The 15,356-nt window shown below is 33.5% G+C and overlaps 1 protein-coding gene across 1 annotated transcript; it reads left to right on the forward strand.

Annotated features, from left to right (window-relative positions):
* The first annotated feature begins 263 nt into the window (after positions 1–263).
* LOC116419420 (GTPase IMAP family member 7-like) lies at positions 264–12,084 on the forward strand. Its single transcript, XM_031939409.1, is given in 4 exon segments — positions 264–421; positions 6,960–6,992; positions 9,985–10,763; positions 10,765–12,084. Coding segments are annotated over 3 exon segments (918 nt in total). The 5' UTR covers positions 264–421; the 3' UTR covers positions 10,871–12,084.
* Positions 12,085–15,356: the final 3,272 nt, after the last annotated feature.

Below are 15,356 nucleotides of genomic sequence, written 5' to 3' on the forward strand. Positions count from 1 at the left end.
AGTTATTTTAAATGGAATTGCTTTTTTATCTCTTGTTACTGATCTTTGTTGGTAATATATAGAAATGCTCATGATTTATGTCAACTTATTTTATATCCTGTAACTTTGCTGAAATAGTTCATTATTTCATTATTTTTTTAGTAGAATCTCCAGGATCTTCCAAATATACCATCATATCATCTATAAAAACGGATAGTTTTGCATGGTTTCATTCCTTTAATTTAATCCTGATCTTTTCATCACAAATGATAAGACTTTATATATAGCATACTGCTCCATGAGGGCTCCACTGTTCATAGATTAAAAGTACACCATGAGTTTTCTGTAGTTAAGCCAACTTGTTTTCAGAAGCCAAAGTGAAAGCAACACTTCAGATTGTTTTACGAGCCCAGAGGAGAAGACCATTTCTACCTTTCTAGAGGTGAGTCACAGTCCAGAGGAAAAGACCATTTCTACCTTTCTAGAGGTGAGTCTGATTAGGGTCTGGGAAATAGCAGGAAACCTTGAGAAGGGTTTGATGAATTAGAAGAGTTGAAAGAAAAGGAGCAGGAATTTCAGGATTTAGGATCTTGATAGGAAGGGTTTAATGCACTTTGGCCAATTTCTTTTCCCTTTAAGGGATTAGCAGTCTGCTTATCTTCCATTGCACAGTTTTCTGTCACCAAACATTAAAGAATCAAATAGATATTGTTGTAATGATTACAATAAAAAAGTTTTTTTCTCCCTCATGATTTCCTGTGCCATTGTTGAGATTGGGAAAGGGGACCCCAAGAGTTTGTGGTCATATACCAGTGTCATGAGGTATCTCAAAAGAATTTGCAGGATTGAACCCATTTCTTTGTCAAGGGGCAAAGTTTTATTGTAATTATAACGCCATTACAAGAGGACTAAATTGCAAGAGAATTTAGCAAGGGATAGGAGGGAAAGGGATAGATTTATACAAAATTGGTTCACAGCTTCATGTTGCTTATTTGCTAATTTTAAGGCTTACAAGTAGGTTTGAAGAGTGATCTCAGGAATTTGGTTATCACTGATTAACAGATTATATTTGCTAATTTTATGGCTTACAGGCAAGTTCGAGGGGTGGTCTCTCAGGAAGTTGGTCAGTACTGACCAACAGATTATATTTCTTTCAATAATGTTTGTAGGACTATTCTAAGACCAGAAGACTTTGAAATCTTTGCAGACAAATTGTTAGAACAAGGTCAGAGGGCTTCAGAATCACTAATATATCTTCCCTAAAATCTAAGGGAAAAATATTACATTTTACAATTATTGACAGACAAGAGCACTCAGATTAAAAGGGCTTCAGAGTCATTGCTGTCTCCCCTATATCACCAAAAGTAATGGTCAAAGACCTCACATATTCATTGATGCCCTGCAATGACTATAAATATGGATAAAACTTTAAACTAGGAACATGTGAACTCAGATGTTACAACAAATATTTGCAAGTTATATAAACTTTGGGCTTTGGTTTAATTGTTTATAAAAATAAGGAATTTGGATTTGATAATCTTTAAGGTTGTTCCCAGTGCTAAATCTATGTTTCCATGATGCTTACTATAGTTTGGTAACAGTGAATTAGAGCTGGCCTTCTCTGCTCTTATCCCAGAATCTAAATAGCTTTTGTACACCAAGGACTCATGAAAGCAGACTGAGATGCTCAAGAAAGCAGTACTACCTTTTACTCTGTTTGGACAACTTTATCCATACCATCCTAGTGCTTCAGGGACATGACAGCATTAAATGGAAAGAGACTGGCTGGTTGTCTGGCTGCTCAGAAAGATTCTCCTAAAGTGTCTGAATCCTTAGTGCAGTCATCAAAGATCTGGGATAAAGGTCAGCTTTCCAAGTTAAAAACTTGAATGTTTTCTATATAAGGAGGAATAATTGGCACTTGGAATATAGGTTGGGACTAATTCTTAAGGAATAAATTCACAAGAGACTAATTACTAAATTAGAAAGAGAATTGATTTCAAATAGGAGATTGGTCTGGTAAAATAACAGGCACATATCCTCCCAGCTGAGAGTTAGAAGTTTCACTCAGAAAAGCAAATTGCAGATCAGAAGATATTTGGCGATAATGAACTTAAGTTAAAACAAGCAGGGGGTTCTCTCTCTTTTTTTTAATATTACTAAAATATCTTTTGTGTTTTTTATCTAGATTTCTTCACAATTATATTCTCTATCTTCTTTCCCCTCTTATCTCTCTCCTCTGCTAGGGAACAACCATTAAAACAACTACATTAACAAAGAAAGAAACAGAAGAAAGAAAGAAACCATCAAAAACAATCTACACATTGATATTATATTGATATTATTTCCACATTTGTAAATTCTGACCTTTATTTTCTCTTTTTCAAGGCCAAAATTGTAAGTCATTATTTCATGTCATTTAGTTTTAATTGCTTTGTTGTTTATTTTGTTGTGGCTATTAAAAACATTGTTTCTCTGTCACTTCTCACTTTCCTTTTGCATCAGCTTATTTTTTCACATTTCTCTGGCTTCATTAAGAGCATTGCTTTTGGGGCCCCTACCTGGTATAGCGGAAAAAGCATTAGCCTTGAAGTCAGGAGGACCTGAGTTCAAGTCTGACCTCAGACACTTAACACTTCCTAGTTGTGTGACCCTGGGCAAGTTACTTAACCACAATTGCCTCACCAAAAAAAAAAAAAAAAAAAAAAAAGACCATTTGGGATTTCAATAATATACTTTTATGAAATAAATATGGCATATTTAAACAAGGGTGAGGTTTTTTTTAAGAAAAGAAAGAAAATTATAGAACAATTTCAACAATGAGCTACTAACTGAAAAATTACAACCACATATTATAAAGATTATATGTTATTACATATGTTATTACATGTATGTTATATGTTATTACATATATTACATATATGTTATTACAAAGTTGGATATATATGAAGAAGGTACATTGTTCACCATAAGAAATATTAATAACATAAGTGATTATATCCAATATAATAAGTATATAATTATAGTAATAGATGTAGAAAGAGCTTTTTGTATAGTAATCATTTCTAATGAAGACACTTGGAAATGATGAGGGTTGGGAGACCAATGCATAGTTTCTAAGATTCAAGATGCAAAGCCCATGTGACAAAATCACAATGGCTTTCTCTTTTGCTAAAAGATACCTTTTTCACAAGGAAAAGTCACAGATAAAATACAAAGATGATTTTGCAACATGTTCTTGAGGGGGATAGCTTTTTATAGGTCAGAAGTAGAAAGGGGAAATAAAAGTGGGATCTAGGGAGTGACAAGGATGTGTATTGAGAAGGTGAGAGACTATCTTAAAGATGCTAATGAGTCAGTCTGGGAGAATTGAATTCTCATCAAGATTGTCTGGGAAATTTGAGTTCCCCTCATAGTTGGGGAGAACTAACTTCTTTTGGGCATGTAATTTTGGATGATATTCACATTATGTCTGTCTAAACTATGGTAATAAGACAGTCTGGGAAAAGCTGACCTATCTGTGTATTGACTTTGTTTAATAGTAGAAGTAGGATGGACTTGTTTTAGCATATCCTAAAGGAAAGAGAATACACTGGTTTTAGAATTCACATAGAAAATATTGATAGAGTTGGATTTTTCCCTTAAAATGATAAAAAGCATTTACTTACAACAATCAACAAGAATAGTTTATAATGAGGAAAAGCTAGAAGTCTTCTTAGTGAAATCAGTTATGAAACAAATATTTCCACCATCACTAGTATTGGGAACCCTGGCAATAGCAATGAGAAGAGAAAAGGAAATAGCAGGAATCAGAATAGGAAAGAAGTAATTAAACCATGTCTTTTTTCAGATGGTATGATGATATACTTTTTTTATTAATTAAAGCTTTTTATTTATAAAGCAGATGCATGAGTAATTTTTCCAACGTTGACCACTGCATAACTTTTTGTTGCAAATTTTCCCTTTTTTCTCCCCAGCCCCTCTCCTATCTGGCAGGTAATCCGATACATGTTAAATATGTTAAAATAAATGTTAGATCCAATATGTGTATACATATTTATACAGTTATCTGGTTGTGCAAAAAAAATCATATCAAGAAGGAAGAAAAAGAAAAACTGAGAAAAAAAAGTAACCAGATGACAACATAGAGAGTGAGAAAGCTATGTTGTGTTCCACCCTCTGTTCCCATAGTTCTCTCTCTGAGTGTATATGGATCTCTTCATTACTGCACAAGTGGAACTGGTTTGAATCATCTCAGTGTTGAAGAGAGCCACATCTGTCAGAATTGATCATCATATAGTCTTCTTCTTGTCCCGTATAATGATCTCCTGGTTCTGTTCATTTCACTTAGCATCAATTCATGTAGGTCTCTCCATGCCTCTCTGAAATCATCCTGCTGGTTGTTTCTTACAGAACAAGAGTATTCCATAGCATTCATGATGCCATAGAATCATAGCATAATTTATTCAGCCATTCTCCAATTGATGGGCATCCATTTGGTTTCCAGTTTCTTGCCACTATAAAAAATGCTTCCACAAACATTTTTGCACATACAGGTCCCTTTCCCTCTTTTACGATCTCTTTGGGATATAATCCCAGTAGAGACACTGCTGGATCAAAGGGTATACACCAGTTGATAACTTTTTCAGCATAGTTCCAAACTGCTCTCCAGAATATCTGTTCACAGTTTCACCAACAATGTATCAGTGTCCCAGGTTTCCCACATCCCCTCCAACGTTTGTCATTATCTTTTCCTGTCATATTAGCCAATCTGACAAGTGTGTAGTGATATCTCAGAGTTATCTTAATTTGCATTACTCTGATCAATAATGATTTGGAGCACCTTTTCATATGGCTACAAATAGTGTCTGTTCATATCCATTGACCATTTGTCAATCGGAGAATGGCTTGAACTATTATAAATTTCAACCAATTCTCTATATATTTTAGAAATGAGGCCTTTATCATATGCATAGGATGTAAAAATATTTTCCCAGTTTATCGCTTTCCTTCTAATTTTGTGTGCATTAGTTTTGTTTGTACAAAACCTTTTAAACTTAATATAATAAAAATTATCTATTTTATGACCAATAATGTTCTCTAGTTCTTCTTTGGTCACAAATTCCTTCTTCCTCCACAAATCTGAGAGATAAACTACTCTGTGTTCTTTTAATTTGTTTATAGTATCATTCTTTATGTCTAGATCATGAACCCATTCCAACCTTCTCTTGGTATGCAGTGTTAAGTGTGAGTCTATGCCTACTTTCTGCCATACTAGCTTCCAATTTTCCCAGTAGTTTTTGTCAAATAGCGAATGCTTATCCCAAAAGCTTTTCAGCTTGTCAAATACTAGATTTTCATAGTCATTGGCTATTTTGTTCTGTAAGCCTAATCTATTCCATTGATCAACTAGTTTATTTCTTAGCCAGTACCAAATGGTTTTTATGACCACTCCTTTATACTATAGTTTTAGATCTAGTACAGCTAGGTCACATTCATTTGTTTTTCTCTTCATTAATTCCTTTGAAATTCTTGACCCTTTTTTCTTCCAGATAAATTTTGTTATTTTTTCTAGTTCAATAAAATAGTTTCTTGGGAGTTTGATTGGTATAGCACTAAATAAATAGATTAGTTTAGGGAGTATTGTCATCTTTATTATATTTGTGGGACCCATCCATGAGCACTTGGTAGTTTTCCAACTGCTTAGATATATGACTTTATTCATGTGGAAAGTGTTTTGTAGTTTTACTCACATAGGTCCTAACCCTCCCTTGGAAGATACATTCCCAAATATTTCATCCTATTGACAGTTATTTTAAATAGAATTTCTCTATGTAACTCTTGCTGTTGGATTTTTGTTTGAACCTTTAATTCCTTCAAATTCATTGTTTTTCTAGATTCTGATCCTCCAACTTGCTAAGTTCTGATTCCATTTCTAAAATGTTAGGATTAATCTCTCTTGTTCCCCACTTACTTCATTAATTACAAGAATTTATCCTCATTAATCCTAGTTCTGACTTAATGGAATACTTTATCTTTAAAAAACAAGGCTTTCTATATTTGAATAGGTTTGCTAAATTTTACACGAATTTATTGAGGTTCTATTCACTTTAAATGAAATACATCTTTTGTTTATAACTGGACTAATACTTTATAATAGAAAGTCATAAAGTCTATATTCATCTAATTAGTCCCTGGAATGGAGTGATTATCAGATTGGCATTGTAGCCATGCCTGACAGAAATCCATCTTTTTAATTGAGTCTTTCAAGTCAATTATCTAAGTTCACATTCTATGTTACACCTGCTTTCAATGTAAATCTATTGATGGGTTGTATATGACGGATATTAGGACATATCCTGCTTGCTAAATTCTTTGATATTTACCATTGGAAATAAAATGGACTCAGATTACTGCAATTTAAGTCACATGTTGACTTTAAATCAATACCGGATGATACTAGTACAAGTTCGAGGAAAGCAGGCTCTTCCTAGAAGAGTGGTTTAAAAGTGATTCTACCTAGTAGGTTATTATTAAAGAATTAGAAATTTGTGATGAATTTCTATATCTTTTAAATGTCTGATTAATATTTTTTTTTTTGTATTCCCAAAACTCCCAAATGTTGGGTTGCTGCATCCAGTCAACCTAGAGTCAAATGAGTATGCATTTCTTCCACCTTGCACATTCCATAGCCAGATCAGTCAGCCTTCTCCTACTGTCTGAAAATGCCCTCAAGAGGTTCTGAATCTAGCATTGGACATACAGAATGAACCAGATGACTGCAAGAAAAGTCACATAGATGCCTTAAAAGCAGATGGGGTTTAGAAGTCTGAGGAGAAGCAGATCATTCCTAGAAGAGGTGGTCTAGGAAGGATTCCTACTCAGAGGTTGTATAAGACAATAGAAATTTGCTGATGTATTATACATGTTTTGCTATCTGAATGAATTTTTTATTTTGTGCTTCCCCAAAACTCTCAAAGATGGGTGCTGCATCGAGTCAACCTGACACAACAGTGAGTATCACTTTCTTCCATTCCTTCTACATTCCATAGCCAGATCAGTCAGCCTTCTCCTACTGTCTTGAAAATGCCCTCAAGAGGTTCTGAATCTAGCATTGGACATACAGAATGAACCCAGATGACTGCAAGAAAAGTCACATAGATGCCTTAAAAGCAGATAACATGAGGTATAGAAGTCTGAGGAGAAGCAGATCATTCCTAGAAGAGGTGGTCTAGGAAGGATTCCTACTCAGAGGTTGTATAAGACAATAGAAATTTGCTGATGAATTATACATGTTTTGCTATCTGAATGAATTTTTTTTATTTTGTGCTTCCCCAAAACTCTCAAAGATGGGTGTTGCATTGATTCAAGCTGTCACCTCAGTGAGTATCACTTTGCTCAGTTCCCTCTACATTCCATAGCAGGATTAAAGTCAGTCTTCTTCTATTGCCTGAAAATACCCCCAGAGAGATGGAGTTAGGGATTTCTGCTCATGAGAGAGGGTGGAAAGTTCTTTCTCATGTCTTTCCACACCATGAGATGGACACTTTCTTCTAAGAGAAACAAAATCTCACTTTATTGTGGACAAAACTTTTTCCAAACCCCATATTTAAAGGCACAATAATCACTTTTTGGAACACATTAGCATATCAGAATTGATCTCAAAGGAAGACAAAAAAATTCTGAATATATAAAATTGAATACATATCATCAACTCATTTCACTTCAAATGTGGAATAAGAGACAGGGGTTTCTAAGGACCCTTGGCTTCCTTTTTGTATCCTTCTCTCACCAGTACTCGATTTTATGCTTTACAACCTCTTATTTCATCCTTCTGCTTTCAATCCTTCTGAAAAACCTCTGAAATTGTGTCCCTCTATTGAGTGCCCTTCTTTCCTCTCTTTTCTACTATCCACACTGAGGCATGATAGGTCCTACCCATTCAGCATACTGTTTTCAATGGAAACGGTCTTTATTGCTTCTATAGGTAGGCAGGTAGGAGTTAAGTGGTTACAGCCCTAGACGGGAATCAGGAAGATCTAATGCTTATAGTTATTTGTTTGGGGAGGGAAGTCACAAAAAAAGATGGTAAAGGGAAGTGGGAGGACACTGAAAAGAAGTTTGCCCACTCTTAGTTTTTGACAAAAGCCAATCCCAGCAAGATAAATGGGGAAAGGAGTAGAGAGTGTTTCCTTCTCTATTGGGTCTGATTCAGGAAAAAATACCAGCCTATAACATGGGAATCTAAAGAAACAAATCAGCCAATTCCTGAACCTAAATCAACTGCAACTATAGGAATAGAGAAAAAAGAGAACTAGCTGAAGAGAAGAAGCAATAGCATTTAGAGAGCACCTCCTGCATCCATTTCTGTTTTTGAGATTGTGGAAAGAGAAGGAAAGGAAAAGAATATGCCTTCACTGTCAAGGCTTTTTAGGTCTAACTCTGGGAGAGAAGAGATGGAAACATCAAGCTGAAGACAACAGTACATAATAAATAATAAATTATGTGAAGCAAATTGTGATCTTTCAAGATGTCCTTAACAGGCTTTCAGATACTTTTAGGCACTTTTTGAGCCATTAGGAAATGTTGTCACCTGATTATAGTGGTGCTTCAGTTATAACCAAGTCATAAGGCTCAATTGTAAGTGTATGTCAAGCTCAATCAATTGAAATGATCAGCAAATGTCAGTTGGTTTTTGAACCTAGGTCTTCCAACCCTGAATCTTATACTCATCCTATAGCATTGCCCCAGTAGTAGATAACCAAGCTCATTAAAATAACTTAAAACCATCAAAAATTAAAATTGAATGAATAAGTGGAATAGGAATAGGGACTGGACTGATTGCTTCACTGGACAAAACAAATTTTTTCTTAAATCAAAAGATATTTATTAAGTACCTCCTGTATGCTAGCCATTGGACGTACTACTAAGTATACAAAGAAAAGCAAGATCATTCCTAGCCTTCAAGTAGCTCATCATTTAATAAGAGAAACATGCAAGCTATTCTGTCAATATATATAGCATGAATTAAAGGTCCTCTCAGAGGGAAGGCATTAAAATTGAAAAGAAAGTATAGTTGAGACTTGAAGGAAGCCAGGAAAGCCAAAACATGAAGAGAGAGATAATTCCAGGGAGGGGGGACAGCCTATGAAAACGCAAAGATGTGGGAAATAAGAGTGTTTTGTGTAAAGAATAGCAGGAAGGTCAATGTCACTATATTGTGGAGAATTAGTTTTAAAAGACTGGAAAAGTAGGAAGGAGCCAAGTTCTGAAGGGCTTTAAATATCAAAGAGAAGAATTTGTATTTCGTTGCCAGAAATAACAGAGAGCAAGTAGAATTTTTTGACTAGGGAAGAGACTGATATGGCCAGATGACTGCTGTAGAAAGATCACTCTAAGAACTGAATAGGACGAAGTCCTTGAGACACTTGAAGAAAAGGGGAGAATGTGTAATGGTTCATGCCTGAAGTAAGGAAACTCTCTCTTCCAAGCCAAATTCATCCTTTCTTTGTACCTCTCAATCTTAATTTTTTGCCTAGAAAAATTTTAAGAGACTTGCCAGGATACATAGAAAGCATGTGTTTAAATGGACAGGGTAGAACACAGGAAATCCTAGCTCCAAGACCTGTTCTCTATCCACTACATTATATTGACTCTTTTAAATGAATAAATAGTATAATTAAATGATATTGTAAGTTTTGAAAGAAAATAAAGTGTTCAGTACAGTTGAGTGCCCTTTTCATTAATCTTTAAAAATCATAGATATATACTACTCTCTATTCATCTATTCATAGATCTAAATAAGAAATTTCTTTCTTTTAATATTTATTCAAAAATTAGTCCTAGAAAATATATACCTCTGAGGTTCAGGGACTTTAGGCCAGATTGGAATCAATATCTTTTTCAATTGACTATCTTATTTTCAATAATTTCCCTTCTGAAATTCCATTCCATATTTGTTAACTATTAGATAAGAGTTCTGAATTGGTCAATTTCCCTTCACAGGTCCATAATGATACCCTGAGAATTGTACTGGTTGGAAAAACTGGAAATGGAAAAAGTGCAGTAGGGAATACCATCCTGGGGAAGGAAGTTTTTATATCTAAAACTACATCACATTCAGTGACCCAGGTCTGTGAAAAAGCAGTTGGAACCTGGAAAGGGAAAGACCTTACAATTGTTGACACACCTGGGTTGTTTGATACAAAGAAGAATCTAGAAACCACTTCTAAGGAGATCAGTCGCTGTGTCATCCTTTCCTGCCCAGGACCACATGCCATCATTCTGGTTCAGCAACTGGATCGATACACTGATGAAGCAAAACACACTGTCTCTTTGATTAAGGCAATCTTTGGGAAGTCAGTCATGGACTATATGGTCATCTTATCCACTCGGAAAGATGACTTGGGAAATGGGACCCTAGATGACTTTGTAAAAACTTCTAATAAAGATATCCAAAATCTTATCCAAGAGTGTAGTGGAAGACGCTGTGCCTTTAATAACAAAGCTCAGGGCAATGAAAGAGAAACACAGGTGAAAGAGCTTATGGACATGATTGAAAAAATGGTGAAGGATAATGAGGGAAAATACTATTCAGATGAAATATTTAAGAAAACTAATGAGTCACTGCAAAGACAAAGAGAAGCCTTGAAGGAAATTTACACTTCACAAAGAGATTGTGAGCTGAAATATATAGAGGAACAATATGCTGACAGAGATTCTCTGACAGAAGAGAATCAAAGGGAAAAGGAAAAACAAATGGAAGAGGTATACAAGAATTATGAAAAAAATGAAAAATATAAACACAGATGCTGAGAAGTCTGTATTTGACCAAATTTTTCAGTACATGAGGGATAAGATTTCTCAAATTTCTGGTTGGTTTAGAAAATGATGATCCATTGATTTCTTATAAATGGTGATATCTTGGATGTACAGAATTATAACCTTATGAAATGGGTAGAAATAAGTCCTACTTTTCTTCATGTCACTGAGAGAAGTGTTTTTAAATGAAAGAACATTATATGTTGGGGATAGAGCCCCCACTGGGGATTTGCCATATTATATAACTCCCAGAATTGAATTCCACACTTGTTTTGCCTGATACTTTATTTACCATGTGCCTAAGAAGTAGGCTATGACACTTCAAACACTTTATGGAAGCAAGTAGCTAATTAGTCATGAATAATTCTGTACATAAATAAGAAATGGCACCCTTTAGCATGGGAGAAATGTTTATGTAGTAAAAAGGACCAGGAATTGGTCATGGTCCTATCATCATCATAGAAGTCAGATTACTCCTTGGACAGCTTTCTGACTCCTTATTGTCCTGAGTGTGACATGATATTAGTCTTCCATATTTATTAATTCTTTTTATGTACCACCCCATACTTAACAAAGAAACAAAAATTATTCTATCTTCCTCCTAAACATGGCTTTACTTTTCATGTGTGCTCCTATTCAGCTACTATGAACTCTTTGCTTTGGCCTGTAGGGAATATAAGCTCCCCATTAGCAGGTATTGTTTCACTCATTATACTTGTATTCCCAAGACTATCTACTATATAGCAGATGTGTAATAAATGCTTGTTAATGGTTCTACTTAGCCAAGTTATGTCACTGATATGAGACATTATAGTGCCATCTCATTGACTGGGTTCTTCAAAGACCTGCGCTCCATATAGCTTTTCTTTCTCCTTCCCAATTCACTAAATAGGAGAAGTTATTTCTAAAACTGATTGGGTTAACAAGGGAAGGTAGAATTATCTTGAGATTTAAGTTCTGTGGAATAAGTATTGTCCTGTGACTAGAGATAGTTGATAATACCTTGTGAAGATGGAAGGATGCTTCATTAAGGAAATAAACATTTATATAATCTACTATGTGCCAGATACTGTACTAAATGCTTTAACAAATATCATCTCATTTGCTCCTAAAGACAACTATGTAAGATAAGTGCCATTATTAGCCCCATTTTATATTTGAAGAAACTAAAATAGAAGTTAATGAGTGGTTTCTGAAAAACATGACAATGAATGTTTGTGGTAGTTCTTTTTGTAGTGGCAAGGAACTGGAAATTGAACAAATAATCATCAGTTGTGGAATGGCTGAATAAATTATGGTATATTAATGTATTGGAATATTATTGTTGTATAAGAAACGATAAGAGTTGATTTCAGAAAATCTTGGAACGACTTACATGAACTGATACAAAGTGAAGTGAGTAGAATAAGAGAATATTGTACACAGTAAAAATAAGATTATATGGCAATAAACTGTGATGGACTTGCTTCTTTTCAACAAGGAGGTGATTCAATTGAAATCATATTATCTACCTTCGTAGTGGGTAGGGGAAAGGGATGGGAGGAGCAGAGAAATTTAGAACTGAAAATCTAAAAAGAAAAGAACGCCTAAAATAAGTAAATTATATTTTTAAAAAATAAAATAAAGTTGTCTATCCAAGTCTTTTGAATATCTGTCTATTAGGGAATAGATTCTATTCTTATAAAGTTAAATCAGATTTTAAAAAAAATAATAACTTTTTAGTTTTCAAAATACATGCAAAGATAGTTTTCAACATTCACCCTTGCAAAACCTTGTGTTTCATATTTTTTTTCTCTCTCTCCCCTCCATCCTCTCCCCCTAAATAGTTAGTAACATCTAATATAAGTGAAATGTGCAATTCTTCTAAATATATTTCCACATTAAATAAGATCTTTTAAAAAACCTTCATGAAAAAAACTTATTGTAAATAATTTTCTCTAATTACCTGTTTCTTTTCTAATTTTTATTATATTACATTTAATTGTGCAAAAACTTTTATTTTTTTGAAATGAAAATTAAATATTTTATCTTGGTGCTCTCTTTCTTTCATTTATTTAGTTATGTGCTCTTCCTTTGTCCATAGATCTTTATTGCTCTAAATGTGACCTTTCTATATCTGGATCATGTAAACATTAATATGTGGTGTGAAGTATTGGTCTAAAAGCAATTTCTACCAGCCTGCTACTTATTTTCAAGGATTTTGTCAAATGCTGTGTCATTTCCTTAGTAATAGGTGTTTGGAAGATTACCAAAAATTATACTATGTTTGCTTCTCTATGTTGAATACCTAAATTGAATATCTAAATTATTCCACTAAGCAACCTCTGCAGCTCTTCTTAAAAATCAGTACAAAATAATTTTGATCATTGTATTTTATATTAGTTTTCTTTCATTATTTTTTGAAATATATCTAGATTCTTTTTTGCCGTAGTTTTCATAGAGTCCAAAAAATCTTAAAATAACTCTTCTTGAATCTATATTTCATTTGTTATTTCTGATGTGAAATTCATTATACTTGGTTTTTTTTAATCTTTTGGCTTTTTAAAAAATATTTTAATTGTCTTATATTTTTTCTGGTTTATTATAATTTTCAAGCTACTTTGGGTAAAGTCTTATGCCCTTTATGCTAAACTGTTATTTCTCTTTCCAAGTCTTCCCTACACACATCTCATTTCATTTCCAATCCTATTCTCTTCCTGAGCTCAAATATGGCCTCAGATAGTTATTAGCTGTTTGTTCCTGAACAAATTACTTAACCTTGTTTACTTCAGTTTCCTCATCATTAAAACAAACTTGAGAAGGAAATAGCAAACTACTTCAATATCTTTGCCAAGAAAATCTCAAATGAGATCATGAACACACACAAGCACAATTGAAACTACCTAAAAATTACAATCTTTTGAAATTCCTTTTGTTAACTCACTTCATAAACTGTTTTTATTTAGCCAATTTGCATTTTGCAGTGATTTTCCTCTTCTGTCCTGTGTTTTAGCATTCCTATCATCACAATGTTTTTTTTTTCTTTTTTGCTATTGCTGTTTACTTCATTATCCAGTCTTTCTTCACAGTTACTTAAGAAAATGATGTCTGAAAATGGGATTAGATATCTGGATCATTGTTAAATATGAGTACAGATAATAATACCTAAGAAGAATTAATTTATCTATAATTTTACTAATCAAAAGAGTTTCAAAACATAAAGAAAATTTAGGAAGGAAAAAGAAACTGTTACCAATATAACTACCAAATTATTTATTATAAAGAATAGGTACATTATAGAAATGAGCATAGCAATAGAGGTCTTAAAACAAAGGCCAGGTTCTATATACTTCCAGAGGGGTTACCTGTCTTAACTAGAGTCTTTTCACTATGTTGTTATGATTATGTATGGGTCATGGAATTGTGTTGCGTTCATAGAAATAAATTGGATTAGGAAGTCCAAAATCATCAGGAAGTTTTATTCTGTCTTATTGGGAATACAGTCCATCTTGATTCAGGCCTGGTGTGACTGTAGGCAACACAACTTCAGATATGAAACTGAGTGATGCTCCAATAGATAGTAGTTGACCTCAATGCTTATTGGCTAGCTTGAAGTCTTGGCAAGATCCGAGCAACCATATAAATGACCTTTTCTTGGACACAATATAGTTTAGCAATATTCTTCCTAAAATCTGGGATCCAAAATTGAAATAATACTCTTAATATGATCTAATCAGAATAGAATACAATAGGACCATCTCTTTATTTTCTCAGTACATTATGCCTCTCTTCAGTCCAAAATTCTTTTGATTAATAAAATTACAGACAAATATATTCTTCCCAGATATTATTAGCTGTACTCATGTTTTAAGCCATGGATCAGTTATCCAAAGCCCTTTTTAGACATTATCTTCTTAACTAACTATTCACTTTCCAAATCTACCGTTTTGTTTAGAAATTTGTTTAGAAAATTCACTCTGGGAAGAATATATTTGTCTGTAATTTTATTAATCAAAAGAATTTCAAGATAAAAAGAAAAGTTGGGAAGCAAAAAAACCTTATTCAATATAACACCAAACTCTATATTTTGTAAGCAGTTATATGCTTTTTCCATTTCACCCAATCTATTTTGCAAAGAGAATTGGGCTTACAACTAAAAATGCTAGAAAAGGAACAAATTAAAAACCCCCAGTCAAACACTAAACTTGAAATTCTAAAAATAAAAGGAGAGATCAATAAAATTGAAAGTAAAAAAACTATTGAATTAATTAATAAACTAAGAGTTGGTTCTATGAAAACCAACAAAATAGACAAACCCTTAGTAAATCTGATTAAAAAAAAGGAAAGAGGAAAATCAAATTGTTAGTCTTAAAATGAAAAGGGAGAACTGCACTAACGAAGAGGAAATTAGAGCAATAATTAGGAATTACTTGCCCAACTTTATGGCAATAAATTGACAACTTAAATGAAATGGAAGAATACCTTCAAAAAATAGCTTTCCCAGATTAACAGAGGAAGAAGTAAATATCCTAAACTAGTCCCATCTTAGAAAAAGAAATAGAACAAGCTATTAACCA

This window comes from Sarcophilus harrisii, chromosome 5 (genome assembly GCF_902635505.1).
Source record: "Sarcophilus harrisii chromosome 5, mSarHar1.11, whole genome shotgun sequence".
Classification (NCBI taxonomy): domain Eukaryota; kingdom Metazoa; phylum Chordata; class Mammalia; order Dasyuromorphia; family Dasyuridae; genus Sarcophilus; species Sarcophilus harrisii.